This window comes from Dama dama, chromosome 4, assembly GCF_033118175.1.
Source record: "Dama dama isolate Ldn47 chromosome 4, ASM3311817v1, whole genome shotgun sequence".
In the NCBI taxonomy this organism is placed as follows: domain Eukaryota; kingdom Metazoa; phylum Chordata; class Mammalia; order Artiodactyla; family Cervidae; genus Dama; species Dama dama.
In genome coordinates, this window is record NC_083684.1 from 62,574,008 (window position 1) to 62,600,964 (window position 26,957).

General features: G+C 54.0%; 3 protein-coding genes across 5 annotated transcripts; all 3 read right to left on the bottom strand.

Annotated features, from left to right (window-relative positions):
• Positions 1 to 3,751: 3,751 nt before the first annotated feature.
• On the bottom strand, positions 3,752 to 7,925 carry KLK10 (kallikrein related peptidase 10). Its single transcript, XM_061139989.1, has 5 exons — positions 7,832 to 7,925; positions 6,456 to 6,639; positions 5,278 to 5,552; positions 4,957 to 5,090; positions 3,752 to 4,091 (listed from the first exon to the last, which is right to left on the bottom strand). Exons 1-5 carry the CDS (start codon positions 7,923 to 7,925, stop codon positions 3,939 to 3,941), a joined length of 840 nt encoding a protein of 279 aa, XP_060995972.1. The 3' UTR covers positions 3,752 to 3,938.
• Positions 7,926 to 10,332: 2,407 nt separating this feature from the next.
• KLK11 (kallikrein related peptidase 11) lies at positions 10,333 to 14,871 on the bottom strand. The gene is made up of 6 exons (XM_061139976.1): positions 14,752 to 14,871; positions 12,864 to 12,938; positions 12,289 to 12,445; positions 11,667 to 11,932; positions 10,981 to 11,117; positions 10,333 to 10,485 (listed from the first exon to the last, which is right to left on the bottom strand). Exons 2-6 carry the CDS (start codon positions 12,901 to 12,903, stop codon positions 10,333 to 10,335), a joined length of 753 nt encoding a protein of 250 aa, XP_060995959.1. The 5' UTR covers positions 12,904 to 12,938; positions 14,752 to 14,871.
• Positions 14,872 to 15,900: 1,029 nt separating this feature from the next.
• On the bottom strand, positions 15,901 to 23,884 carry LOC133054705 (kallikrein-12-like). 3 transcript variants are annotated; one of them, XM_061139958.1, is made up of 6 exons: positions 23,785 to 23,884; positions 20,053 to 20,108; positions 19,291 to 19,450; positions 18,239 to 18,495; positions 17,222 to 17,355; positions 15,901 to 16,193 (listed from the first exon to the last, which is right to left on the bottom strand). In XM_061139958.1, the coding sequence occupies exons 1-6, from the start codon at positions 23,832 to 23,834 to the stop codon at positions 16,038 to 16,040; spliced, it is 813 nt and encodes a 270-aa protein (XP_060995941.1). In that variant the 5' UTR covers positions 23,835 to 23,884; the 3' UTR covers positions 15,901 to 16,037. The 3 variants fall into 3 exon arrangements, with proteins under 3 accessions (XP_060995941.1, XP_060995940.1, XP_060995942.1); XM_061139957.1 differs by having other exon boundaries at positions 18,239 to 18,498; positions 23,785 to 23,876; XM_061139959.1 differs by lacking the exon at positions 23,785 to 23,884 and adding an exon at positions 20,280 to 20,511 and having other exon boundaries at positions 18,239 to 18,498.
• Positions 23,885 to 26,957: the final 3,073 nt, after the last annotated feature.

Here is a 26,957-nt window from a genome sequence, read left to right on the forward strand (position 1 = left end):
GATTTCGGGGTGGCAGCATCCAGTTACAGGATATTCTGTGGCCTGGAGGAGGAAGAGAGAAAGGAGGAAGATCCCTGAGGCGGAGTCCTAGGGTGGAAGCAAGTTCATTTTGAATGAAGTTGCAGTGGGCTGGGACCAATGCACTGGGCAGGCTGGAGTGTTACCTAGCAAGACCTCCAGGGAATCAGGCTAGGAGTGGGAGAAAGAATCAGGACTCAGATGGAAGAAGGCAAACTAGCTGGCAGGATGGGGGTGAGGTAGGGAAAGAAGGAGAAAGAAAAAAAAAAAAAAAACCAGGGAGACAAAGACACTCAAGAATGCAGCGAGAAAAAGAAAAAGAGACAGAAACGCTGTCTGGAGTGGCAGAGACCACAAAGGGAGCTGCACACCCACAGAACCCTCCCTGGCACCGGGGCTTGGGCCCCTTCCCACGAGGATAAAGGCCTCTCCCAGGAGGTTGAGAAATATGATCCCATCTGGGTTAACCTACTTTTGTCATAACCTACTTCCGTTTCCACATCTCTACCACCCCAAAGATCCAGGTGCCCAACCTAGCTGGTACTAAACACTTTTCCTATTAATACCACCAGATCTTGGCTAAGTCCTGAGAACATGGTCTTGTTTCTTTTCTACCCATCTCCTTCTTTCCAGTGTCCTTTGTATCATGCCATCTTCCCTGCCTCTCTCCCCATCCCTCCTTCTCACCAGATGAGCAGTCCCTTGAGGGCCAAGCCCAGATCTGACTCATTTCTGTGTTCCTCGCATCACCCTGTTCAAGGGTGGGCTCATGGGAGGCCTCAGGAGATGTTAATTGAATGAGTGAATGTCTTTCTCTATATCCTTCTTAGTAGTGAACTCCTACTCATCCTTCATGACCCAACCTAAATGCCCCCTCCTCCAGGAAGTCTTCTCTGATTCCTCCAGGCAGAGTACATCTTTTCCACACTGGGCACTTCCACCCTGGCCCTTCTACATTCTGTTGCTGTAAGACTTATGATTAAGCTGGGTCTGGGCTCCCTTGAATGTGTACACCTCACCAGGATGTAGTGGTTTGGAGCATGGATTCTGGAACTGGACCATTTGGGTCCAAACCTCAGTGCTGGTAATTGTTAAGTGTGTGATCTTGGGCAAGTCACTGAACGTCTCTCAGTTGCTCCATCTACTAAGTAGCAATAATAACTGGGGTTGTGGGAGGATTAACACATATGAAGCACAACAGTGGTAGGCTTTCAATAAACATGCCTGTCCCCCTTCTACAGAGCCCTGCACTGCCTCCATCATAATACAGATCATCCATGACTACAGTTGCCTTATATTTTCTGCAGACTGGGAGGTCCTTGAGACCAGAGACTGAACACCCACTCTGTGCTAAGTGCCATACTAACTGCTTTAAAGAATATTTTGATAGCTAGCTTTTTTTGACTATTTATTCTTTGCTGGCAGTTGGGTCAACATTTCACGTATGTTTTCTCACTACATTCTCACAAGAGTCTAACTAATCTCTTTTTCACAGTGGAGATAGCTGAGGTAGCGATAGCACTCAAGTATTTTGCTCAAGTCACACAGTGAGTTACAGAAATATATTTCCTTCTCTACTTGGTGAACTCCTACTTATCCCTTAAAACCCCATGCATATGTCCCCTCATCTGAGAAGCCTTCCCTGATTCCTTCAGAAGGAGTCTTCAGGCCCTCTTGGGAAACCCTGGGCCTTCTTCTGTTACAGCATTGATCATTTTGTGTTATTTGTTAATTTGGCAATGCGTTGAATGCCTTGTGTGTGTCAGGCATCAGACTAGGTGCTTAGAAAACCACAGTGAATAAATTAGAGTCCTTGCCCGAATTGACTGGGTGAGGGGAAGGAGACAGACCATTACAGAGTAAACAGATACTGAGATCATTTTTGCTATAACAAGTGCTGCAAAAGAAATACACAGAGCGATGGATTAGTGACCAGTGCGGAGGTTTACTGTGGGGAGAAGCTTTCAGCCAGGGAAATCCTGGAAGGCCTCCTTGAGGAAGTGACTTTGAACAGGGACCTGAATGACAAGAATGTAAGGCTTGCCTATCTCCTGGACCAGACTAGCAGCTCCTTGAGGGTAAAGCCTAGTCTGATTCATCTCCGGGACCTGGCACGGCACACAGCTCAATAAACACTTATGATGTGACTAAAGGAATGGGTGAATTGCCTTTAAAAATGAATCGAGTTTTCGAGTTCCCACCTTCTTCACTCTGATTCTTGCATAATAAGCTCAATTGATATGCCTCATTGGCGTTTCCTGGATGTGCTAATAGGGGTGGGGAAACGGTGGAAGAGAGCTGTGTAGACTCTGTTCAAACGCTGTGCCCCAGTCTTCCGTGGGATCTGTGGGGGTGCGGGGCAGGGGCCTTGTGGTCACCACTGTGTTCTCAGCAGGCAGTAGTGAGCCTGCCATACAACTGGTGCTCAATAAACTGATGTTGGAAAGAGAAAACAAAATAACCTGTGCAGGTTAGAAAACTTCTATTGTGCATGTGTTCCACTTGTGTTACCACTCTAAAGTCCAGGCTCAGTGGAGGAGACACCCAGACTTCTGTTAGCTTTGCTTGGATTCTGTGTATAATAGCCCCTGTTCTATGCGCTCAGTTATGTCCGACTCTCTGTGACCCAATGGACTGTAGCACGCCAGGCTCCTCTGTCTGTGGGATTCTCCAGGCAAGAATACTGAAGTGGGTTGCCATCTCCTCCTCCAGGGGATCTTCCTGACCCCGGGATTGAACCTGTGTCTCCTGCATTGGCAGGTGGATTCTTTACCACAAGCACCACCTGGGAAGTCACATTTAGCCCCTAGCATGGGAATATTTGCACAGAGACAGTATCAGGGAGAGGATAAGAACCCCCTCGTCCCAAATTTTCAGGGCAAAAAGCTCAAAGCCAATTTAGGGGAGGGGAGGGGAAGGGAGGGGAGGGAATGTCTGGTTGTTGGATCAGCCAATGAGAATGGAGATGTGGTATAGAGATGGAATTGGATGGGGATGGATCTAACCAAGAAACCAAAACATTTCCCTTAAATTTCAGAGGGCTTCTTTGCGTAAACTTAGCAACTGAGGTAAGGGAGAGGTCCTCTGATCTTAGAGACTCAGATGTCTGTAAGGTGAGGTCCCTTGAGTTTCGGTGGCCCCAGCAAGGCACGGAAGGTACCAGATGACTCAGAGACAGCCCAGGTCCTGGGACAGGAGGAACAGGTGTTGGGTGGACCCCAACATGGGAAACAGTGGGAGGGAAGAAGGAAGTGGTTAAGAAGTGCTCTACAGAACCTGACAGGAAGAAATGTGATTCTCCCATCAGTCCTGATAGACGGGGCTGGGAATGCAAAGGGTGGTTAGGATTAGAGGTTACCTCTGTGCTTTTTTCCCCAGGTGACAAAAATCACACACATGCCCACCAGGACCTGGTGTCATTTAGTCAGAGTTCACCACCCACCATGTTAATACTTGACATGGCAATTTCCATGACAATCTACACGCACATGTTATAGTCTCCTCATGACACGTTTTATGAGGTAAGCACTTCATTGTTCCAGTTTTCCAAGTGAGGATAAACTGAGGCTCAGAGAAGGTACTTGGCTTGCCCAAGGTCACACAGCAGGTAGCAGTGAAGAAGGCCAGGTCGGGTGATGGATAACTTCTCTCAGAGACTAGTGACTACCAGCTTCATTTCTCATGAACAAAACTTGGCCAGCGCTTTCTGCATCTTGGCCACCGCTGTCTGCATCTCAGCGTCAGTGCGGGCAGAGAGCAGCAGTGGGCAGGGGGTGTGAGGAAAGAGGAGAGATGTTAGCAGGTGTGCATGGGTGGCAGAAATTTGAGTGGGGCAGGGGGAGAGCCCAGCCCAGATGGAGGAAGGAGGGGAGGTCGGAGGAAGAGGGGCAGGTGGAGAAGGAGTTGCAGGGCATCCTGGGTCAGTTGGAGCGGATGGTCTTCTCTATCCAAGAGCGGTACTTGCAGATCTGCGTGTAGACAGCTGGATGCTGGGCGGAGCCGCAGGGGTAAACGCCCCATGAAAGGATGCCCTGCAGGGTCTCGTCACAGACCAGAGGGCCACCAGAGTCACTCTGGGAGTGGGAGGGAGGAAAGATCAAATAAATACACCAACGGAAAGGTTGCCACCTAGGGGTCTGGGGTAGTGATGGGGAAGGGAAGGTTCAGGTAGGGTTGGAGCTGGGTTGGGATAAAGCTGAGGCTGGGGTGGGGTTGAGGTGGGATGGGGTGGGGATGAAGTTGGAGATACGATGGTGATGGTGCCATGTCATTCATGGTAGGTGAGGGATGGAGCAGGCTCTAGAGATAAGGCTGGGGTCGGGCTTTAGGAGGGCTTCCTAGGTGGCGCTAGTGGTAAAGAACCCATCTGCCAAGGCAGGAGACGTAAGAGATGTGGGTTTAGTCCCTGGGTCGGGAAGATCCCCTGGAGGAGGGCATGGCAACCCACTCCAGTATGAGAATCCCACGGACAGAGGAGCCAGGCGGGCTACAGTCCATAAGGTTGCAAAGAGCTGGACACGAATGAAACAACTTAGCACGTGGGCGTTTAGGAATGGCTTGAAGATGGGGATGTGGCTTACGATGGGGTAGGAAGGGGTTGGGAGAAGAAAATGGCAACCAGCTCCAATATTCTTGCCTGGGAAACTCCATGGACAGAGGAGCCTGGAGGGCTACGGCCCATGCGGTGGCAGAGTCAGACATGACTGAGCAACGCATACAGGATGGGGAGACGGGCTTGGGCGTGGACTTGGAGACAGGGTTGGGCATGAGAAGGTGGACACAAGGAAGTAGAGTTGAACATGGGGTTGACGTTGGGGTAGCAGTGGGATAGTGCTGGACGTGGGGAGGAAACTGGGCTGGGAGTAGGGGGTGTCTGTTTTCCCATAGCCTCCCTGTCCTGCTCCCACCAGTCAGAGACCCTCCCTGGCCAGTCTGTACCTGGCAGGGGTCCTGGCCCTGATCCAGTCCTGCACACATCATGTTGCTGGTGATCACGCCGGGATAGAAGACTTCACACTCCTTAGGGCTCAGGATAGTGACCCTGGAGCAGCTCAGGCCCTTGTTGTACTTCACTGATGGGAGAAAGCATCGGGTAACCCTGGGGCCCCGGCCCCCAGTGTCCCAGGCCCCAGGAGTCCCGACACCCAGACCGTGCCCCTCCCAGGCCCCAGACTCCCAGCCTCTCCTCCGTCCAGGAGTCCTGGCCCCGCTTCCTCCTTCCCCGAGATTCAGGCCCCCCCCGGGGCCCCTGGCTCTTGCCTCTCCGGGAGGAAGTGGTGGCCCAGCCGGCGATCTGGCACTGGTCCCCGGGCTGCGTGCAGCGGAAGGGCAGGCGCAGGGGCCTCACTCGAGGCCCCGGCACCACAGGCCTGCCAAGCTTCAGCAGCATGAGGTCATGCTCGTCTGTGCGCCTCGGCAGGATGGGGCCCGAGCCCTGCTGGTACTTGGGGTGGACGATAGGACGAGAGGTCCGGCGCAGCTGTTCGCCCTGCAGCAGCAGCAGGTGGTCATCCCCGACTCGAGCCCACAGGGGCCTGGGGAGGGAAGAGCCTTCGTTGGGACTGGGGCTGAGCCCTGAGTCCCTGGGAAGGAGGGTACAGGCATTGGGGTCAGGGTGGACTCTCGAGTCCTGGCAGGGGAGGGGGCTGGGGCTAGGACTCTAGGGTCTGAGGGAGGAGGGGCTGGGGGCCTAGATTCTTGGGTCTAGGCGGAGGGGGCTGGGACTCCTAGGTCTGAGGAAGCAGTGTGTAGGGGAGAAGGGAACTGGAGACCTGAGGTGGGAGGCATGGGGAGGTGTGACCACGGGTTTGGGTCCCTAAGTTCTGCAGGATTTGAGGGCAGAGGGTCTCCATGGGTAACCTACTCTTTTCTTCCTCCTTCACTGAGGACTCACAAGGTGAATAACTTCTTTTAGTTCTAAAGTCCTAACCACACTAGACCCCAACTTCTGTCTGCTGCACAAAACTGTCTACACCTAAGTGGAAAACCCTGATGTTGGGAAAGATTGAGGGCAGGAGGAGAAGGGGACAACAGAGGATGAGATGGTTGGATAGCACCATCAACTCAATGGACATGAGTTTGAGCAAACTCCAGGAGATAATGAAGGACAGGGAAGCCTGGTGTGCTGCAGTCCATGGGGTCACAAACAGCCCCACGTGACTTAGGGACTGAAAGACAAGAACAGGAAAAATGGAACCCTAAGAGATTCGGCTGGGCAGTGGCTCTGGATGGGCCCGGAAACGCTGAGAAAGACTACACTGCCCCCTCGTGGTCACAGCACAACTCCACCTCTCCTCCTACAGGAAGCCCTCCAGGACTGCCCCCACGTGGAGCTGGCAGGCCCATACCCTCACGTGCTCCCGCCCTTCCCGCCACCCCCGCCCCCCGGGGCCTGTCTCCCCAGCCCCTCTGTAGCGCCCCAGAGGAGCTCCCCCTACTTATTGTTCCCGCAGTGTGCAGCGGTGAGCACCCAACTCCTGTCCACCAGGACGCCGGCGCAGTGGAACGAGAGGCCATTGAAGAGGGACACCTGCCAGGGCTGCGAGCCGTGAGCGCACGGGGCTCCGGAGGCCACGACGCGGGAGCTTGTGTCGTTTGCGGGGAGCAGCAGAGCCTCCGAGACTGGAGAAAGAAAGCAGGTGGGGGTCGGAGCAGTCAGGGCAGTATGGCCAGCACTGGGTTTGGGATCTGAGTGGGGCCATAGGACGGGGCTTTTTCAGGGGTGGTGGTGCACAGCCTGAACCCGACGGCGTGTGTGGGAATTGGCTGTCCCGAAGCAACCGAATGGAAGTGGGCGGAGAACGGCGTGAGAGGGGAAAGGAGACCTAAGGGGCCTCCCCTGGTGGCTCAGACAGGAGAGAATCTGCCTGCAAGGCAGGAGACTCGCGTTCGATCCCTGGGTTGGGAAAATCCCCTGGAGGACGCGATGGCAACCGAGTCCAGGATTCATGCCTGGGAAATCCCGTGGACAGAGGAGCTTGGCGGGCTACAGTGCATGATGACTGAGCGACTGACACTTTCACTTTCACTTGCAAGGAGACCGAAGAGGCTGATTCTGGAGGAGTGAGGAGTGAACCGAGTACAGGACGAGGTCAGGAATACAAGGAGGCGGGGCTATGGGCGTGGTTAACGGGGCGAGGCCAATGGGGCGTGGCGAAAGGGGGCGGGGATAGAACTCTGCGCTGCGGGGGTGAAAGTTAGGGTTGGGTGGGTGAAAGTTAGCGCTACCGCGCTAGCAGAAGGGGTGAGGGCAAAATACTGTAAAAGCAAGGCTTGGGATAGGGACTCCCCTGTTGGTCCGGTGACTGAGACTCCACACTCCCAATGCAGAGGGCGTAGGAGTTCAGTCCCTGGAGGGAACTAGATTCCACAGCCTTTAACTAAGAGTTCGCCGGCAGCGACTGAAGATCCCACACGCCAAAGCTAAAAAGATGCCCCAACTAAAAGTTGCAGCTGTGTGCTGCAACTAAGACCCGGGGCAGCCAAATAAATAAATACATATTAAAAAAAAAAAAAAAAGACTTGGGATTAAAATAGGGCGGAGTAAGAAGGGGCGGGGAGGGGAAAGGCGAGGACAAAGTGGGGGGTGTACTGATCCTAGCGGAGTGAAAACGGTTGGGATAGCTAGGGCGGAGTTAGAAGAGGGGCGGGTCTAATTTGGGGCCAGGCCTTTCCGGACCGGTGGGTGAGTGCTGGGGGTCTCAAGGGGAGAAGTGCGCGACAAGTTTGGTGATAACAGCCCACTCTCTCATCGCCTCCCCGCCGCCCACCCCATTCCCCGGCGGCCCCCTCCAAGCCTGGTTCCCCGCCTCACCCCAGAATTGCGCCATCAGTAGCGGCAGCAGCAGCTTCCCCAGGCCGCCCTGAGCGCCGGAGGCGGCGGAGAGGTGGAGATGTGGAGGTCTCATGGCCAGGACCTAGGCTGGGGAGGAGCAGCGACGCGGGCAGTTCAAAACACTTGCCGGGTCCGAGACCCCCACCTTGCCTGCCCGTCCGCGCATCCTGGGCCACCCCAACCGGCAGGGACTCGTTTAACCTGCGGTCGACCGGCGCAGGGGTGGGTAGCCTGGCGATTCGGGCCTGAACCGCCAGTGATGGGCCCAATTATCCTAATGACGCCCCTCTGGCGTCCTCCCTCACTCCCCGTCCCAAGCCCGAGGGCAGCGCCCTCCCGGGCCGGGCTGGCCCGGGCTGGCCCGGGCTGTCCCGGGTGCCAACCTTTCGGCGCTTCGGGTTCCTGCCCTCCTTCATATAAATGGGCTGGAGCTTCGAGGCTCAAAGGATAAAGAGGATAAAGAAGCTGAGTCTCCAACAAGTCTCCTACCCGCCACCCAAAGGTGCCCACCTGGGCTCTGGCGACCCACCCCCACCAAGGTGAGGTGCGTGCCGCTCACCTGGGAGCCGTGGAGGGGAAGACGTGCCTCAGCCCTGCCGTGTGGGCCGCTAGACTCCTCTGCCAAGGGACCCCTGGGCAGGCCTCCCCTTTTAACCCCGAAGAGCCTGTTTCCCCACCCTTCCCCCAGGGAGGTGCCCACTCCCTATCCCTCTCCCTAATTATGCAGTGGGTGAGGCTGGGCCCCAGATTCCTGCTTTGGGAGGGGCCCGGGAATACAGGCTTCTCCTAGTGCCTGAAACACCCTTTCAGAACTTGGATTTCGTGGGGTTTCCTCAGGTCCGGTGTTCCCAGAAGCTTTCTTAGGTGAGGAGAGAGGGGGGCCACATCCCCAGAAGTTGCCCGGGGGTCACTGGCATAGTGTTGGAGACAGATGACTGTAAGCAGAGAGAGAGAGGGAAATAAGTAAACAGGGAAATGCATACCGAGAGTGACGTAATGAGAAAAGCCGGATGGCTGACCTGGAAAGAGGGAAGCAGAGCGATAAGACAGATGGAAAGAAAAAGAGTGGGAGCAAGAGACACAGACAAAAGGAAAAGAATGCACAGAGAGGCAGGTGCGGACACAGAGGGATGCTCTGTGCCTGGGCGCGCGCCCGTCCACAGCCAGAGCGGTGTCCTTGTGTGTCCCGGCCCCGGTGTGTAGGGGGAGGTTCCGCACCCTGTGCGGTCACTTCCCATCCTTCCTGCCACCTGTGTGTCTCCAGGTGACAGACAGGCCCGTGAGTCACAGGAGGCCAAAAGCTGCAAGGGGCATCCCACGGCACTTCAGCCAACTCCCTCATTTCGGGTGAGGAATGGGAGGCTCAGAGAGGGCAGTGACTCACGGGAGGCCACGCAGCAAGGTCCACTTAACCACCCAGAGGCCCCAGTTCCAGCTCTGAGTTCTGACTCCTCCTGCCAACCACCTCCCCTGCCAGGCGAGCAGAATGTGAGGCGAGAGCTAGTTCTGGACTCTTTGTGACGCTTCTTCTCCAACAAGAAGTGGGTTAATTCCAGAGGTAGCCCAGCTCTGTGCCCTCCAACTGAACTTTCTGCCGCGATGGAGAGGCTCCGTATTTGCTATCAAACGCAGTAGCCACCCGCCACATGTGGCTACAGAGGTTTTGACATGCGATGAGTATGACTCAAGGATTACATTTCTGATTTTGGGCCATTTAAATTTAATTTTAATTTAAATATCCACATGTGGCTAGTGGCTATAGTATTGACCTGCAAAGGTCTTGATGAACTACCTATTATGAAGGTTGGAAAGAAAACAATGATCCCTTCCTTTTATTGGGTCTCAGCTATGTTCAGGCTGACTGACGGAGTGTGCATACTTCTGCATGCACGATTTTACAGATAAGGAAAGGAGTCTTAATCAAGGCAGTATTGTTAAGAAATGATCCCTTGCTCCTCTTACTTACTGGCTGTGTGACCATGAATAGGCGACTTCTTATCTCTGTGCCTTAGTTTTCCTCATCTGCAAAATGGGTATAATAATAACGGCACCAGCCTCATATGGTTTTGTGAAGATTGTGTCGGTCGACATATTTAAAAGCCCTGGGACCAGGGTCACCGGGAGCATTCAAAAGATTCATTTGTTTAGTAAATATTTATTGAAACCTTAGTGTGTGCCAGGAATTGCATTTGCAGCTGGAGGTACAACAGTGAACCAGACAGCTATTTTCACTCCCAGAGTCACAAGTTAGAATGAGGCAGGAGTAGAACCCAGGTCTCCTAACTCCAAATCCTAACCCTGCTTACTAAGTAATCACACTGATTACTAAGTTAACAGCATCTCTCGTGGTCAAGAAGGCCTCTCCCCCCACAAAGTACATGAAGAGAGTCCTGGCTCAGACTTCCTTATTAACAGAATGAACAGGAAACCACAGCCCCAAGTAGGGATTAGGGGATTGGGCTGTGATCAGCTGGTCCTGGCTAATTGTTCTCCATGGTCTTCTGGATCCAGTCCACATATTTGCAGACCTTTGTGTAAACACCAGGCTTTTTGGAGACAGCACATGGATCCTGGCCCCAGGAGATGATGCCTTGAAGAGACCCATTACAGACCAGAGGGCCCCCAGAGTCACCCTGGAGATGGGGAAAAGAGAACCAGTTAGACAGGAGGCAAGAGGGGAAAGTGTTCATGGTCTTCGATAGGACGTGGGGATGGTGTTGGAATAGAGGTGGAGATTGAAGATGGGATTGAGGATGAGGTTAGAGTTACAAGTGAGAACAAAAATAGGATAGAAAACTGATTGGTCCAGTGGTCAAGAATCAGCCTTCCAATGTAGGGGACGTGGGTTCAATCTCTGGTCAAGAAACTAAAATCCCACATGCAATTAAGCCTGGGGTCCACCACCAGAGCAAGCATGATTTGAGGATGGTTGGGGCTGGAAATAGGGGTGGGGATGGGAGTGGAGCTGGGGATTGTGTTTAGATTAGAAACGGGAACCAGGAGTGGAGCTGGATTGGGGGGTTGCCAGGGAAAGTTGGGGAATGAGATTCTGACTGCTGATGAAGATGCAACTGAGGTGGGAGCTGGGAATGGAAATGTGGTCGGAGACCCAGGCCCTGCCCTCTGACCTGGCAGGAGTCCTTGCCCTCCTTTCGGACACTGGCACACACCATGGTGTCCGTGATGTTGCCGGGGTAGGCGTCCTCACACTCCTCGTGCTTGATGATGGTGATGTTGGCACATCGCAAGGTACGGGGCAGGTGCACTGTAGAGGCGACATGAGGGGGCACAGAGAATGAGAAGCCCCCGGTCCCCTTCCTCATGCTGCGGGGCTGCCTCTAACCCCGGCAGAGAACCAAGGCCCTTTCTCTGCACCCAGCTCCCGTCCTTCTTGCTTGCAGCCAACTCACCTCTCTGCTTGTAGTGACAGTAACAGTAATGCCATTAAGTAAAATTCTTTATGCCAGTTGCTCTATAAACATTATCTCTTATCTAGACCTAGCAGGTGGGTGTGATTATTCTCATCTTATAGAGAAGCCACTTGCCTAAGGACCTACAACTCTGCAGGTCGTGGATTCGAAATTGCACATCCTGTCTCTGAATCCAGGCCCCAAACGTTTGTCTCCACCCTCCCCAGCCCTAACATTTCCACTCTTCCTTTTGGCTTATCCCACTATTGACACCCCCGGGGTGGCCTCCTTTTGTATTCCTGCAAGTTCTTGTCTTTGAAGGTTCCTCTGGCTCCCACTATCCCTCCGCAATCATAATCGCGTGCCCCGCCCCTCCCCATCGCGTGCCCCTTTGGAGCCCCTACACTGGGGGCTGGACATGGTGCCCCAGCCGGAAATGAGGCAGTTGGCGCCCGCAGGGACGCAGCGCCGTGACACGGTGAGGGGTCGCACGGCCCAGGTGAGTTGGGCCGGGGTCGTCATCTTCACCAGCATGATGTCGTTGCGGTGGTCTTTGTTGGGGAGGCTGTTGTTGAAGTCTGGGTGGGGGAAGGACTTGGTGGCAGTTCGGGTCTGCTCACAGCCATCCTGCTGCTGGAGGCTGTGCGCCCCCAGGTGAATCACGTATCGGCTGAAGTGGGAGACACACCGCCGGTCAGAGACGGAAGGGGAGGGAGGCAAAGGAGATGGAGAGAGGCGTGGGGGGGGAGGGGGAGAGACGGAGAGAATGAGGAAGCAGCGCGGCTCCCCCTCCAGCCTCGTCCCCCGTCGCCCACCACGCACCACGACTTTATCCTCAACACGACATCCGACCCCCCGAGCCCAGCGCCATCCCGGCTTCCGACATCCTTCATCGTCCCAGCTTCAGTCTCAGCCCCATCCCACCGTCGATCCCTGACCCCACGGTCCCCACCCGAGCCCCTCTCCACCCATCTCTCCATCTCCAGCCCCCTCCCCTCCCAGCCCCGCCCCAGCCCCCGCACCCACGGCTTGCGGCAGTGGGCTGCTGTCAGGAGCCATCTGGGGGCGATGAGCGTGGCCCCGCAGAGCAGCCTCGTCTTCTGGAACAGAGCCACTTGCCAGGGCTGTGAATGAGGGGCGCACTCGTAGCCCTTGATGATTCTGGTCTCCCCCCCGACGTGCCCTAGAAGGGTGGGGAAGCCAAAGAGGGGGCCCAACCATGAGTGGACTCCCAGAAATGGGGGGAAGGGGATCACAACCCTGGGAACGCACTGTGTGGACAGGCTGGGCATTAGATGATTGAAACCCTTCCACACCAGCTGCTCAGCAGCCACTGTCCTGAGCTCTCTGAGTGTCTCCCACACCACCCCACCTGCCCTAGGCCCTCCTCTGGGACTGTCTTTGTCTCCTCCCTATTCTAGCTCTAAAGGGATCACACCTTTGGGTGGCAGGGGGCATCCGGGACTCCTTACGGCTCATCTACTCTTTCAGATGCCCTGTTATTCTGTATTTTTAATATCAGCTCCGTCAGGGTCTACACCCTGAGGGCTGGGAATCCTAGAGACTCTGGGGGCCCTGCCCGTCCCCACCCCGCACCGTACCTGTCACCAGAGCAAACATGATTAATTGCAGAGTCATCATGGCCTGCAGCGGGGGAGGGCAGGCCCCAGGTTCTTCTGGGAACAAGATGGACAAGGGGCAGAATCACTTCATGGGGAGATGGAGGGCTGGTCCATGACCCTGCTCCGGCTCCTCCCCCAGCAAGAAACAACCAGGTTTGCGGAATTCCTTGGTTCTCACAGCACCCCAACCTCCAAAATTTTAAAAATAAATCTCTAGTATGGAGGCTGGCTTTGCAGGGCCCAATCCCAGTTAGGGGCTTCCCCAGTGGCTCAGCGGTAAAGAATCCGCCTGCCAATGCAGGAGACCCAGGTTCCATCCCTGGGTGGGGAAAATCCCCTAGAGAAGAAAATGGCAACCCACTCCAGTATTCTTGCCTGAAAAATCCCATGGACAGAGGAGCCTGGCGGGCTGCAGTCCATGGGGTTGCAAAGAGTCGGACACAACTGAAGTGACTGAGCACACACGCATGCACTCCCAGTTGAACCCTCCAGAAGCTAGGGGAGGGCTTTGCCCACAGCAAGGGATGGGCTGACCCTGTGTAGTCAGCCACGGGACCTCGTAGGCCCTTCTTGCCCATCTGAGACTTAGGGCCCAGCCAGCTGGGGGTCGGGGGATAAAGGGAACCAGGCTCCATTCAGTAACTACCCCAGAGCTATCTGGGGTGTAGGAGGGAGCTCAGCCTGGGACAGCATTCTAACCCCCAACCCTGCTGAACCCCTGCTAGACAGGACTAGACAGGGCAGAACAGCTGGATAGGGCAGAGAGGGGCTGGTCACCTGGTCAGTGGGGGTGGAGGGTTGGACTCGGTGATAGAAGCTGGGGTCGGAGGACACGAAGCTTGGGGTGGGGGGGCAGCCTGCTGGAGACACAGATCAAGGCAGACAGACACAATGCCTCCACCCCTAGAAGGTCTGAGCAAGAGGAATGATGCCAGGCAGAGGCCTGGCACCCTCAGCAGGGCGCCTTCCCTTCTGCCCTCCCACCACACCCCCAGACTCACAGGCGCTGGGGCTGGGGCTCGGGGGGCTGGCAGACACTGATGCAGCAGGTCTAGGAGTGGGAGGCACCAGAAAGGTGAGCAGGCAGGGGGTGGCCCGGGGCAGGCCCAGGATGACTGGCCTCCCAGCCCTGCCTTAGCGCCCCTGGGGGCAGGGTGTGGGGGTCACTCCTCAGCCTGGCCCTGGCCCTTGGGTGTGTTGCCCACCTGCCACTGTCACGTCCCCAAGTCTCTCTTCTCTGTGCATCTGTATCCCCTCACACCCCAGGGTCCATCTGTCTGTCTGCATCCTTTCTTGTCACTGTGAATCTGCCTTTATCTCTCCCACTTTTCTATAATTCTCTGTGTATGTGTGTCATTTTTCTTTTTGGTCCTTTCTCTCTCTTTGCCCAACCCTGTTTTTCCCTCCCAGTGTCTGCAAGCCTCCTGTAATTCTTCCCATCTTTCTTTGTGCCTCTCTTGTCTCTGCCTCCCTCCATCCCTGTCCTTCTGTCTCTCCCCACATCCATGTCTAAATCCCTCTCAGTTCTCCTCCTCTCCCAGTCTGTCTGTGTCTCCTGTCTTTGCTCCTCCCTTCCCACAGCCCCCAAGCCCGGCGGGGGGGGGGGGGGCGCCCTGGCCCCTTTGTTCACCATTCCAAGGGGTGGCGGTGGCGGGGGGGACTCGGGCATCACACAGGTGGGGCTGCTGCCAGGCAAAGGAGCAGGCAGGAGGGTGGGGGAGGCAGGTTGGGGCCTGTGGGATTTGAGGCCCAGGAAAGGGAAGTCTGCCCTGGGCCGGCATCCACCCCCCAGGGCTCCTCCGGGGCTTCACTTCCCTGCCCACCCTTCTCCCGGGGTCCTCGGGAGCCAGCTGTGGCCCTTACTCACTCTGTGACCTAGGTCCGATGACTTCCGGAATCTGAGCCAGCTCAGCTTCCTCCTCTGCAAAACTCAAGTGCCGATCCCTACTTCTGCGGGTTTGTTTATTATCACTTAGATCTCCCTCAGTCTTGCCCTCCTCTCTCCCCTAATGAGATGTGAAGCAAGACTAGGGGATAGGCTTGGGTTCTGACAGCAGCCAGCCTTGGCCCCAAATCTGGGCACTGCCTCTTCCTACCACAGTGACGTGGGATGAAGGACTCCACCCGACTGAAGCTCAGTTTCTTCATCTGTGAGATGGGGGTGACAGCTCTGCCTCAGGGGGTTGGGATGGAGACTCAAGGAGAGCCGGGTACAGTAGGCAAGCATCCAGCAAAATGCTGCCACGGCTGTCCTGATCACCCCTCACCCTCTCTCATCTCAAGTGTCCCTTCCATTCACTGGGGAGAAGAAATTCTCTTTCCAACTCCTGGAGAGGTTATGAAGACAGACCCTAAGAGGTGGGCAGAACTATTTTAAGACCGAGGCTGGGTCCTCTTGCTTTCTAGGGCTACACCCCCTCCTCCATCATCACAGACATCAAAACAGACCTGCACCCCACATTAAATATAACACGTACTCAACTCCAGCTGAGCCAAGTTGCGACTGGCTTGTGGGAAGAATGTTATGTTTTATGGACGTTTAATTAAATGGTAGTGAATTTTGGTCTTGCAGCTTTCATTTGGTATTTTGGAACTTACAACCCTGTCCCCCACCACCCCCGCCCCCCCCGCCCCCGCCACACACACACACACACACACACACACACACACACACACACACACATACACACACACACACACGCACCGCCCCATGTCAGGTCCTCATGGCCCTTTGAAAAGTTTATAAGCTCTAAACTTATAAGTTCCTGTTGCTGCAGATGGAGAAAAATGGCCTTAATTTCTAATGTAATTTTCTCTAGTGCATTTATGTGAGGCTCCTGAGGGAAAACTCTTACCCTCTCGCATCTTTATTTCCACACCTGTGGGTAGGGTAACTGATGAGCCCTCCCTCTAATCTCAACCAGCAGAGGGATTCAAATAGACACAGCCCCTCCTCCAGGTTTATTTATTCCAGTCACACACTTCCTTCTTCTTCAACCGTGGGTCTTAGGAGGGCTGGCTGGAGTTGGGAGCTCTGCGAAGAAGATCCCCAGTTCAAGAAGAGTGGGAGCTAGAGGTGATGACGGAGATGGTGTTGGCGCTCTGCGGGTCACAGTGGCCCCCAAGCTGAGGTATGACGATGCAGAGAGCAGGTCAGTTGCTCCCTATGACCGTCTGGATCCAGTCCACGTATTTGCAAATATTGGTGTAGACCCCTGGGATGCCTTCTTGTCCGCAAGGCCCCACGGATCCCCAGGACACCAGACCCTGAAGGACCCCTCCACACACCAGGGGACCCCCGGAGTCACCCTGGAAGACAAGAGACGAAGGAGCATGGTCTGAACATGGGGAAACCCTGTTCCAGTTTCCTCTCCACAGTCTCCTGCCCCCTCACCCATTTCTTGGGCCTTGAGGATGGTGGCTCCAAGCCTTGTCATCAGAGAAAACAAGAACAGCCAGGTTCCCAGAGGACAACAGTGACTAATCAGAGAAGAACACATTGTCCTTAGGGGCCAATCCCAGGGAAGGAGGGCAAGCCTCTAAGCCAGGTTAGAGGGTTCTCTCAAAGACGATAGCTGAGCCTTGACCAATGAGGAAAGAGAGTGCAGGCACCAATGACCAATCCCAGTGGAGGAGGGCAGGGCTCCATGTTGGTCAAGGAAAAGGGCTGGGGCCCTGACCAATGAGGGAAGAGGACACTGGCACCAGTGACCAATGGTAGAGAAGGAGGACTGGACAGCTCAAGAGTCCTCTCCAACCGTAGCTGGGGCTCTGACCAATGAGGGAAGAGAGCACAGGCATCAATGACCAATCCCAGTGGAGGGGGGCGGGACTCCATGCAGGCCAGTGACCAATGGTAGAGAAGGAGGACTGGACGTCTCAAGAGTCCTCTCCAGGACTCTGGCTGGGGCCCTGGCCAGTAGGGAGGGGCATCCTTCAAGCTGGAGGACCGACAGGACAAGGTAGCCGAATTACAGGATGAGAGAGCCCTCCAGCCCCTCTCTCCTGGGCCAGCACCAACGGGAGGATGGATGGTATGGGGAAGACTCAGGACTGGAGAGACACGCGGTCACCTGCCTGAGCTCCGAATGCCCGTTACCTTTTGCTCTTCCTCCTTTAGTGCCCCACCCCAAATCTCTCCTGCTCTGTACCTGCGCTCCCTCTCTCCGTCCTCCACTCCCTGGGCTCTCTCCCTGGCGCTTTCTGTGCCTCTCCTTCTTTCTGACCTCATCTCCCTCCCCGTCTCCTCTCTCTGACTTGCCCTTTCTGCTCCCCCCACCCCACCCCGTTCTCCCTCCCCTCCCTCCCATCCTGGGTGTTCCCTGCAAGTCGCTCACCTGGCAGGCATCCTCCCCAGCTTTGCCGCCAGCACACACCATGTTGTCTGTGATTCTCCCGGGGAACACTGCTCGGCAGGTGGCATTGGAGACGATGGAGAGGCTGAGGCACTGGAGTCTGTCTGGGAACGGGCCTGGAGATGGAAGATGGATGCTGGAGGATCCCCCAGTGCTTCCCTCATCCCCCCCCCCCCCCCCCACAAAGAGGCCACATGGAAACCCAATACAAGTTTATCCTCCACCCCCTCCCTGTGACCTCCAAGACAATCCTCGGGCCTTTACATTTCAGATGATTTTATTACATAGTGGCTCTTGATTTCAATCCATTGGCCCAGTCCCCCTGACCTTTAGCCTATGACTCAGAGTGACTCCAGACCTGACCTCCGTCAATCCCAGCTACTGTGACCTTTGACCTTCAATCTTTTAAAATAACCCTTTGAGCCCACCTTGGCCTCATGTCTTCTCTCTGTCTCTATCTTCCTTGTCTTCAACTTAACCTCTGACCTCAGCTCTGCATCCTCTAAACCACCGTTCCTACTCCAAAGTGGCCTCTGATCCTAGTTTACTTGACCCTAGACTGCATGACTCTAACCCTTGGCTCCACACACCAAACCCTATGGCTTCCAGTCCCAGACCGGTGACGCTTGATGGAATCCCAGTTTCCATCCTCAGATTGTGGCCGACATCTGGGTCCCATGACCTCAACTCCACAGTGACTGATGCCACAGTCCATGACCCCAAGAGCCTATTATCTATGCCTTTCGCTCTAGCCTGATGACCCTTGACATCTCTCTGACCTCTAACCTCATCCCTGACCCATGACTTCCAACTCCATATTCAACCACTGAAATGCTTTGACTCCCAAGGCCCTTGATGCACCATATTCTCAGACCACAGGGCATGATCCTGATGGGGGACCGTTTACCCATCCTTCCTCTGAGAAGGCAGGACCCTTGACCTCACACCCTATACCCCCAGCTCTGTCCCTCCTGACCTCTGACCCCAGGACCCCCTTACTCCATGGGTGGTTGGTGGTGCCCCAGCCCGAGATGTGGCACTCGGTGCCGGCTGTTGCACAGGTCGTGGGCAGGGGCAGGGGCTGGACGCTGGCGGTAAGCCGGACAGGGGTGCCCAGTCGCAGAAGCCGGAGGTCATTGTCATGGTTCCCCAGGTTGCCTCGGTAGCTGGGGTGGGTCACCGAGAGGCCGCTGCGTCGGATCTGTTCGGTCCAGTCCAGTTTGCTCAGGCTGTGTTCCCCCAGGCGCACCCAGTACCTGCTAGGGGGGCACGGCGGGTGGTGGGTGGGCTGTCCCGGGGCTCCCAGACCGCCTGCCCCTCTCTACCGCTCCGCACCTTGATGGCTGTCCTCTCACTCCTTCATTCCCTTGCTCTCACTGTCTGTCTCTTCCCATCTCTTGGTCTCTACTTCCATTGCCATCTCTGCTTCTCTAGCGTCCATCCTGTCTCCCCTCTCCAAGCCACTGTGTCACTTTCTGATTGATTCTCTCAGCTGGTGATGCCCATGGGGCAGGGACATCCGTGAGTCCTGTTTACTGCCCCGTTCCCACCACCCAGCAGAAGGCTGGGTCATCAACATTGTCAACGAAGGGGGAAATAAGGAGTAGATTCTGTTTGTCTTGCTGGTGTCCCTCCCTGTGCCCACATCTCTCTGTCTCTCCATCCATATCTCATTTTACAGATGGGACCAGTGAGGCCCAGAGAGGTACCAGATGTAGCCTTTGACATTGCACAGAGAGTTTGGGTCAGACATGGGCCCAACGGCTCAGACTCGGCCAGGGGACGCTGGACTGGTGACACACACCATGTGGGAAGGAAATGAGACATGAGGGAACGTAGGGGCTGGGTGGGCAGGTTGCAAGACCCCTGCTGTCCACCCCACAGCTCCCCACCCAGGTCCACCCCAGGCCCACTGTGAGGAAGTCCTACTTCTTGTCTAACCTCAGGCTCTCTTGTTGCAGGACCATCTGCTTACTCCTGTGAGCCCCTCCCCTCCCCACCACCCTCCCTTTGACCACCCTGAGTAGGGAGGCTCCCAGGTCGGGGCTTACCTGCCGCTGCAGTGAGCAGCTGTGAGAACCCACCTGCGGTCAATGAGGACCCCCCCACAGCGCAGACGGGTGCCCTCAAACAGCCCCACCTGCCAAGGCTGAGAGTGAGGGACGCACTCGGTGCCGTTAACGATCTTCTCTTTGTCCTCGTGGCTGAACCCTGAGGACAGGGACACAGGGCAGAGACATGGGGGTCAGAGGCTTAGAGATTGTGGATCAGATAGACAGAGGGGTACAGAGCTCTGGTGCACACACCACAGCTCTCGTGCCACAACTAGAAAGTCTGCGCGCCTCAATGAAGGATCCCGCATGACCACGAAGATCCCACGTGCTGCAACTAAGATCTGATGCAGCCAAATAAATACATTTTTAAAAAAGAAAAAAAGAAAGAGGGACACAGAATGAGCAAGAAAAAGGCAAGAGAAAGAAACAAGAAACAGAGATGGTGGGGGAGGGGGCTCAAAGGCAGGAAGACAGACCGGTGATATATAGAGACAGGTGGAAACACCCAGAGACACAGAGAGGAAGACAGAGGAGAGAGATGCTTCAAGAGAGAAACAGACATTCAGAGAGAGAAAGGACGGAGGCGTGGTGACATGGGGAGACAGAGGGGAGACGGATGGGAGGATAGAGGAAGAGAGAGAGGCACATGACCCCGGAAGAGGGAAATGAATGGAGGCGTAGAGTCAGCCCCCGCCCTCCCCTCCTCAGTGCTCGGCATTCTCATGAGGGAGGGACCCACCTTCCCTCTGGGAAACTTACCAACGAAACACAGGAGCAAAAAGATGCTGGCCCTCATGGTGGCCCACTTCCAGGTTCTGGGGGGCACAAGATGCAGCATCTCAGAGATGGCAAGTGGACCCTCCCATTCCCATCCCTTGCACCAGCAACTCCACGAGGAGGGGACGGTCTACATGCCCATCCTTCTCTGTGCCCATCCCCCCAAGGGTCACCCCGCCCCCACCGGTGTCTGCCTGCCTCCTCCTCACCTGGTCTCTCTGCCTGCCGGTTCCTCCAGGTGTCTGTTGCGATCAGCCTGTCCGTCTCTCTCTCTTTGCTATCTCGTCTGCCCACCCACCGGCTTGTCCTTTCATCTGCCGGCTACCCTGCCGGTCCACGCTCTCGCTGTCCACCTGTCCCCCTCCTTCTGTCTGTCTGTCCCAGACCAGCGGCTGACACAGCTTTTAACTCTCTTTGTCCCAGCCCATGCAATTTTTCCGGGTTGGGGGAAGGGGACAAGGAAGTCATGGGGTGGGGCTCCCTCTAATCCTGGGGAAACTCTTGTAGGCTAATAACACTTGACTGAGATTTACAGTTAAATGGAGAGGGGAGGGGCCTGGATGACTCCGGAGGGAAGACCCAGCCCCTCTCCTTTTCCCCTCCTCTCCAGACCGGCCAGCAGCCCATGACTCATGGCCATCTGGGAGCCGAGTTCTAATCCCGACTCCAGTGACAAGCCTCAGGGAGGGTTGGGGTGGTGGATCCCTGGGACTCTTCCCCCGAGAGGTGCAGGGAAGGGGCGAGAGGGTGGAAATGAGAGTCGGGGAAACCGAGGGCAGAGAGAGCCCGAGAAAGAAGAGGTGGAAAGGGAAGAGGTTTCAAAATAGGTGAGACAGAGGAATTTCCAAACCGGGATCCAAGGAAGTCTGGTTCTAATGGAAGTGTGCAAACAATTCTGTTCCCTGCCTTCAGAGCACAGGTCTTGTGATATGAGGTTGATTTATCTAATTCCATGAAAATTGTTTTGCATGGGGACTTCCACTGAGAAAGAAATGCAATAGGAAACAGAGGGAGAGAGAAAGAGATTTAAGGCAGAGTCCTTCTCTCTCATTCTTTCTGCCATCATCTTTTTTTTTTTTTTTGAAGTAAAATTCACATGACATAAAATCCGGTTTTGGGGGACTTCTCTGGTGGTCCAGTCCCCAATGCAGGGGACATGGGTTCAATCCCTGGTCAGGGAACTGAGATTCCACAATCTTCGGAAAAACTAAGCCCGCTGTGAAACATCCTGCATGCTGGAACTAAGATCCAATATAGCCAAATAAATAAATAAATATTTTTTAAACATCCAGCCTTTGAGCCAGTTTAAAGTCTACCATGCAGTGAATTTTCCTGTACTCAGAATGTTTTGCAACCATCACCACCATCTAATTCCAGAATATTTTCATCACTCCCAAGAACACCCTCTACCCTATCCACTGATGAATGGACCAATAAAATGTCTGTCCCTACTATGGGGTTTGTGGGTGTTAAGTCACTTCAATTATGTATGACTCTTAGTGACCCTATGGACTGTAGCCCACCAGGTTCCTCTGTTCATGGGATTCTCCAGGCAAGAATACTGGAGTGGGTTGCCCTGTCTCCCTCCAGGGGATCTTCCCCACCCAGGGATCGAACCCGTGTCTCTTACGTCTCCTGCATTGGCAGGCTGGTTAGCACCACTTGGGGAGCCCACTATAGGGTACATTCAACTATGAATATAAAAGGAACAAGTACTGATATATGCTATACATGGGGGAGGGCTTCCCTGGTGGCTCAGTTGGTAAAGAATCCGCCTGCAATGCAGGAGACCCAGGTTAGATCCCTGGGTGGGGAAAGATACCCTGGAGAAGGAAATGGCAACCCACTCCAGTATTCTTGCCTGGAAAATCCCATGGACAGAGGAGGCTGGCGGGCTACAGTCCATGGGGTTGCAAAGAGTCGGACACAACATAGCGACTAAACCACCATCATACGTGGGTGAACCTTGATAACACTATGGAGAGTGAAAGAAGTCAGTCACAAAGGACCACAAACCATACGATGATCTCATTTATATGAAATACCCAGAAAAGGCAAACTGATGGAGACTGAAAGTGGTTTAATGGTTGCCTGGGGCTGCAGGGGGTGGGAATGGGGAGTGACCGCTTGGTGGTTCTCTTTGACATGCAGACTTACAGCTTGTGGCTTCTGCATAAAGCCAATTCCTTTCTATAGCTGGCAGCTCAAAGAGGACAGACCTCCTGCTTTCAAGAAAAGCACCAAGAGCCTTTGTCACCTCTCCCAGGGAGCCCCCCCAGAGCTCTCAAGTCCTTGTTCCTAGTGCTTTCTTCTTGGGCATCATCATAAGCTCACTATGAAGCCCATTTATAGGGAGAACTCAGGTCTCCCAACACGGGGGTGACATCCCCGAGCACGGAGACCATCATAGGTGAGGAAGCTGACAGACAGCTGAATGAAGCCACTTGCTCACAGTCACATAGCTGAGAAGAGGCAAAACTGGAGTCAGAACCCAGGCAGACTGGCTCCAGAACTTGTATGGTTAATCATTTTCCAAGTATGTGAATGAACAAAAGAATGACTAACTGAAGGAATATACATGTGAATAGATGAATGTAGAAGTGTTGCTGTGGGTCTCAAAGAAAGAGGGTGAGCATTTGGAAAAGTACAGACTGGGTTGAAACCTCAGTTCGTCTCGTGACTCCCTGGGGGCCATTGGGACACTCTCGTCCTGTCCTCTGTTGGTCCATCAGAAAAATGGGTCTGGGAGGAAGGTAAATGTTTACCCACCACTTCCTCTTGGGGGTCATCAAACAAGGCAACAATAGATGAATGGGAATGGAGAAAATATATTAGGAGTTTGGGATTAATATAAACACACTACTATATATAAAATAGGAAGAAAAAAAAAACAAGGACCTACCCAGGGAACTATACTTAGTATCTTGTAACAACCTATAATGGAAAAAAGAATCTGAAAAAGTATATATGAATATATATATATATATGAATCACTTTGCTGTATACTTGAAACTAACATAACAATGTAAATTACACTTCAAGAAAAAAATAAAAACAAACAGAATAGATGGATAGGGGGACTTTCCTGGTGGTCCAGTAGTTAAGAATCCGTCTGCCAATCCAGGGGACATGGGTTCAATCCCTTGTCCAGGAAGATCCCACATATCTCGGGGCAGCCAAGCCTGTGTGCCATGACTACTGAAGCCTGCGGGCCCAAGAGCCCAAGCTCTGCAGCAGCAAGAGAAGCCTCCACAATGAGAAGTCTGAGCTCTGCAACTGGAGAGTATAATCCGGCTTGCTGCAACTAGAGAAAGCCCACACACAGCAACAAAAAAGACCCAGCACAGCCAAAAATAAAGAAAAAATTTTCAAAAATCATGGATGGGGTACATGTATGCTAAATGCAGACATGAGTAAGATTGCCCCTATCCATTTATTTCTTTTTATAAAGAAGGGACTTTCAAAGCTGACAGATGACAGAATCTTTCTGCAGTCTTCAGTTTATCTGTACACCTCTCTCTCATTCTATTTCTGTCTCATTCATTCACTCAACAGGCATTTTGCGCTTGCCCTGTGTACTTACCTGATCCTCTGCTGAGTGATGCTGGGGTCACAGAGTTTAATCAGAACCCACAGCCCCACACCCCCTCCCAGGCATTGCCCAGTTTTTCTACCATCCTTCCCAGCAGAACTTCTCCATGGAGATCTACTCACTGTTTGCACCCCACAGCCACAGTCTTTCTTGGGTCTTCAGAGATTTCCATGTTGAGCAATCCAACAGTCACCTGTCTGTCCCCGTCTTACTCAAGCTTTGGGCAGCATTCAAAACACGGCCAGCCCTCCTCTGCCGGCTTCCTTCCGGGGCACCATGCATTTCTGGTTTCCCTCCTACTCCTGACTCTCCTTCCCAGCCTCCTTCATGAATAGGACTTTTTTCCTCCATCAGTGTCAGTACAAACAAGGGTGTTCCCAGGGCTCTGTCCTAAGCCGTGTCCTCTGCACCTGAGTGTGTACAGCTGACAGTTTCTCCCATTACCTGGGGCAGCTTGGTTCTCAGGTCTCTCCCCACCTTTATTCCTGAGCATCCGACAGCCCTCTGGACAATCTAAACCTACCTCGCCGTCTCTCCCCACCGACCTGTTCTCAGACCCCATACTCTCCACCTTTGTGGTTGGCTCCACCATCCACCCAGTCCCCTGCCCAGGCTCTTCTCTCTGGAACCCAGCTTCTTTTCTTTCACTCTCTTCGCAGACCACCCCTTGTAGCAGTTTTTCTCTTTTTGCATTACAGAAAGAAGACTGGGGAACAGTACACAGAAGACATGGGCTACAGGACTGCCAGACCCAATTACCACCTGATTATTGGGCTACCTGATGCCAGCCGATGACTGGTTTTTGAAACAAGGCAAGAGGAAGAAGACAAGATCTTTCCACCTTTGTCCCCATCACGTACCCATGACTGTGAGCCCTCCTCTTACAGAATCCCCCAGATTCCTCACGGAAGGTGGGGGTGGGAGGGCACAGTTCTTGAGGCACAAGCCTACTTGTTCTCCCCTCCAGCAGCTGAGGATTAAAGCCACCTTTCTATTCCCTCTGAACTCTGTCTGTATTTTTCTTTTCGTCTTTTCAGCGGGGAGAGAAAGGGAAGATTTTGGCACCATCATCCTCCCCAAGATGGCTTCGAACACTTACTCCTCTGTGTCTTTGAAACCTGGCTCCCGAGCTCTGGCCCTCTGCAGCCTTCGCCCTTGGGCATGCCCACAGCCCATCTCCCTCTGTGTCCCCCAGGAGCTCTGCGTCTTACCCCTGGGTTATCTCAAGGAGACCCCGCCACCCACTGATTTAACTAGGCTGAATCCAGACACTGTCCTCCTTCTTACCCCTCCTCACACTGTTCCTCTTGTCTCTGATTCTCTCAAGCCCTAACTTGGCCCCAACTGGCCTTGTTCCCTCCTCCTAGACCCTCACCCAAGTCATCTACCTGGATTCTCAGCCTCTGACTGCCCCTCCCCACCTAGTCCACCACTCAGAAAGCCCCAGAGGGATCTTTCTACATCTAGAGCCTTCTCTGGTCCAGCTCACACCCCTCCCGTGGGTCCCTGGTATGCATTTGATTTTCCTCCTGGATTCTGGTCACAGATGTTTTAAAATTTTTTGGAATCTCCCAAGTGATAGGGGAAGGAGGCCGAGTGGTGAAGAGTTGATGCTTTTGAACTGTGGTACTGGAGAAGATTCTTGAGAGTCCCTTGGACAGTAAGGAGATCAAACCAATCAATCCTAAAGGAAATCAACCCTGACTATTCATTGGAAGGACTGATGCTGAAGCTGAAGCTCCAGTACTTTGGTCACCTGATGTGACAAGCCGATTCATTGAGAAAGACCCTGATGCTGGGAAAGATTGGGGGCAGGAGGAGAAGGGGGGCAGCAGAGGACGAGATGGTTGGACAGCATCACCGACTCAATGGACGTAAGTATGAGCAAACTCCAAGGGACAGTGAAGGGAAGGGAAGCCTGCCGTGCTGCAGTCCACGAGGTCACAAAGAATTGGACACAACTTAGTGACTAAACAGCAACATACACAGAAAAGCACGAAATTCACTAACTGGAGATGTTTGTTTTCTTTATTTAACAATCATCTCTTGATGTTCCAACTACCTGGTTTTTGTTGCAAAGTCTCCTGTGTATCCTGGCTCCTCCCTTATTTCTTGGAAAGTTCCCTGGAGCTCTCTGAGAGGCTGTCTCCCGGGCTTAAGTCCTCAGCATGTCTGTCAAATAAAACATAATTCTCAGCTTTAAGGTTGTGCATTTTTTTCAGTCGACAAGGTGGTGGCCCTATCAAGGCTCCCACTCACAGTGGTCACCCCTCAGAGGTGGAAATGACCCTTTGTCACATGTGTGGCATCATGAATCATGACATCTGAACCAACCCTTGGATGAGGAAGTCCATCCTATTTCTGTGGGAGTCACTATATTATTCTTCATTATCCCTTCCTCCTGGGCTTCCCAGGTGGTGCTAGTGGTAAAGAACCCCGCCTGCCAATGCAGGTGATGTAAGAGACTCAGGTTCAATCCCTGGGTCAGAAAGATCTCCTGGTGGAGGGAATGGCAACCCACTCCAGTATTCTTGCCTGGAGAATCCTCAGGGACAGAGGAGCCTGGGGGACTACGGTCCACAGGGTCGCAACGAGTCAGACACAACTGAAGTGACTCAGCATGCATGCGTGCATCCCTTCCTCCAAAAAGCCCGACCTGAGTTTCCAACCTCTTCAATCCGCTCACAACCCGTCTGCTTCTTTCATCTTAACATTGAATTTGTTAGCATGAAATTGTGGGCTCATATGCCCATTGCTCCCATTCACCTGGTAAGTCCAGCCTAGTCCCTTAAACAAGGCCTCACATAGACTTCCCTGGTGGTCCAGTGGTTCAGAATCTGCCTGCCAACACAGGGCACACGAGTTCGATCCCCGGTCTGGGAAGATCCCACATGCGACGGGGCAGCTAAGCCCGAGCACCATAACTCCTGAAGCCTGTGCATCCTTGCGCCCGTGGCCCACGACAAGAGAAGCCACCGCAGGGAGAAGCCTGTGCACCACAGCCAGAGAGTAGCCCCCTCCACTCAGCACAGCTAGAGACAAGCCCGTGCAGCAACAAAGACCAAGTACAACCAAACAGTTAATTAATTTAGCAAAAAGTGAAACCAAACAGGGCCTCGCAAATGGGACAGTGGCTCAGCTCGGTTTGGACTGGCATCCTTCCAGACTTGCGGGGATGGGGGTGGGGGTCAGGGGTGGGAGGCAGAGGTGGGTGGGAAAGAATGTCCCTGGGGATGTTCTCAGAGGAGAAATACAGGAAGGTGTCTCCATCAGCCTGCAGGGATTCGACTCACTG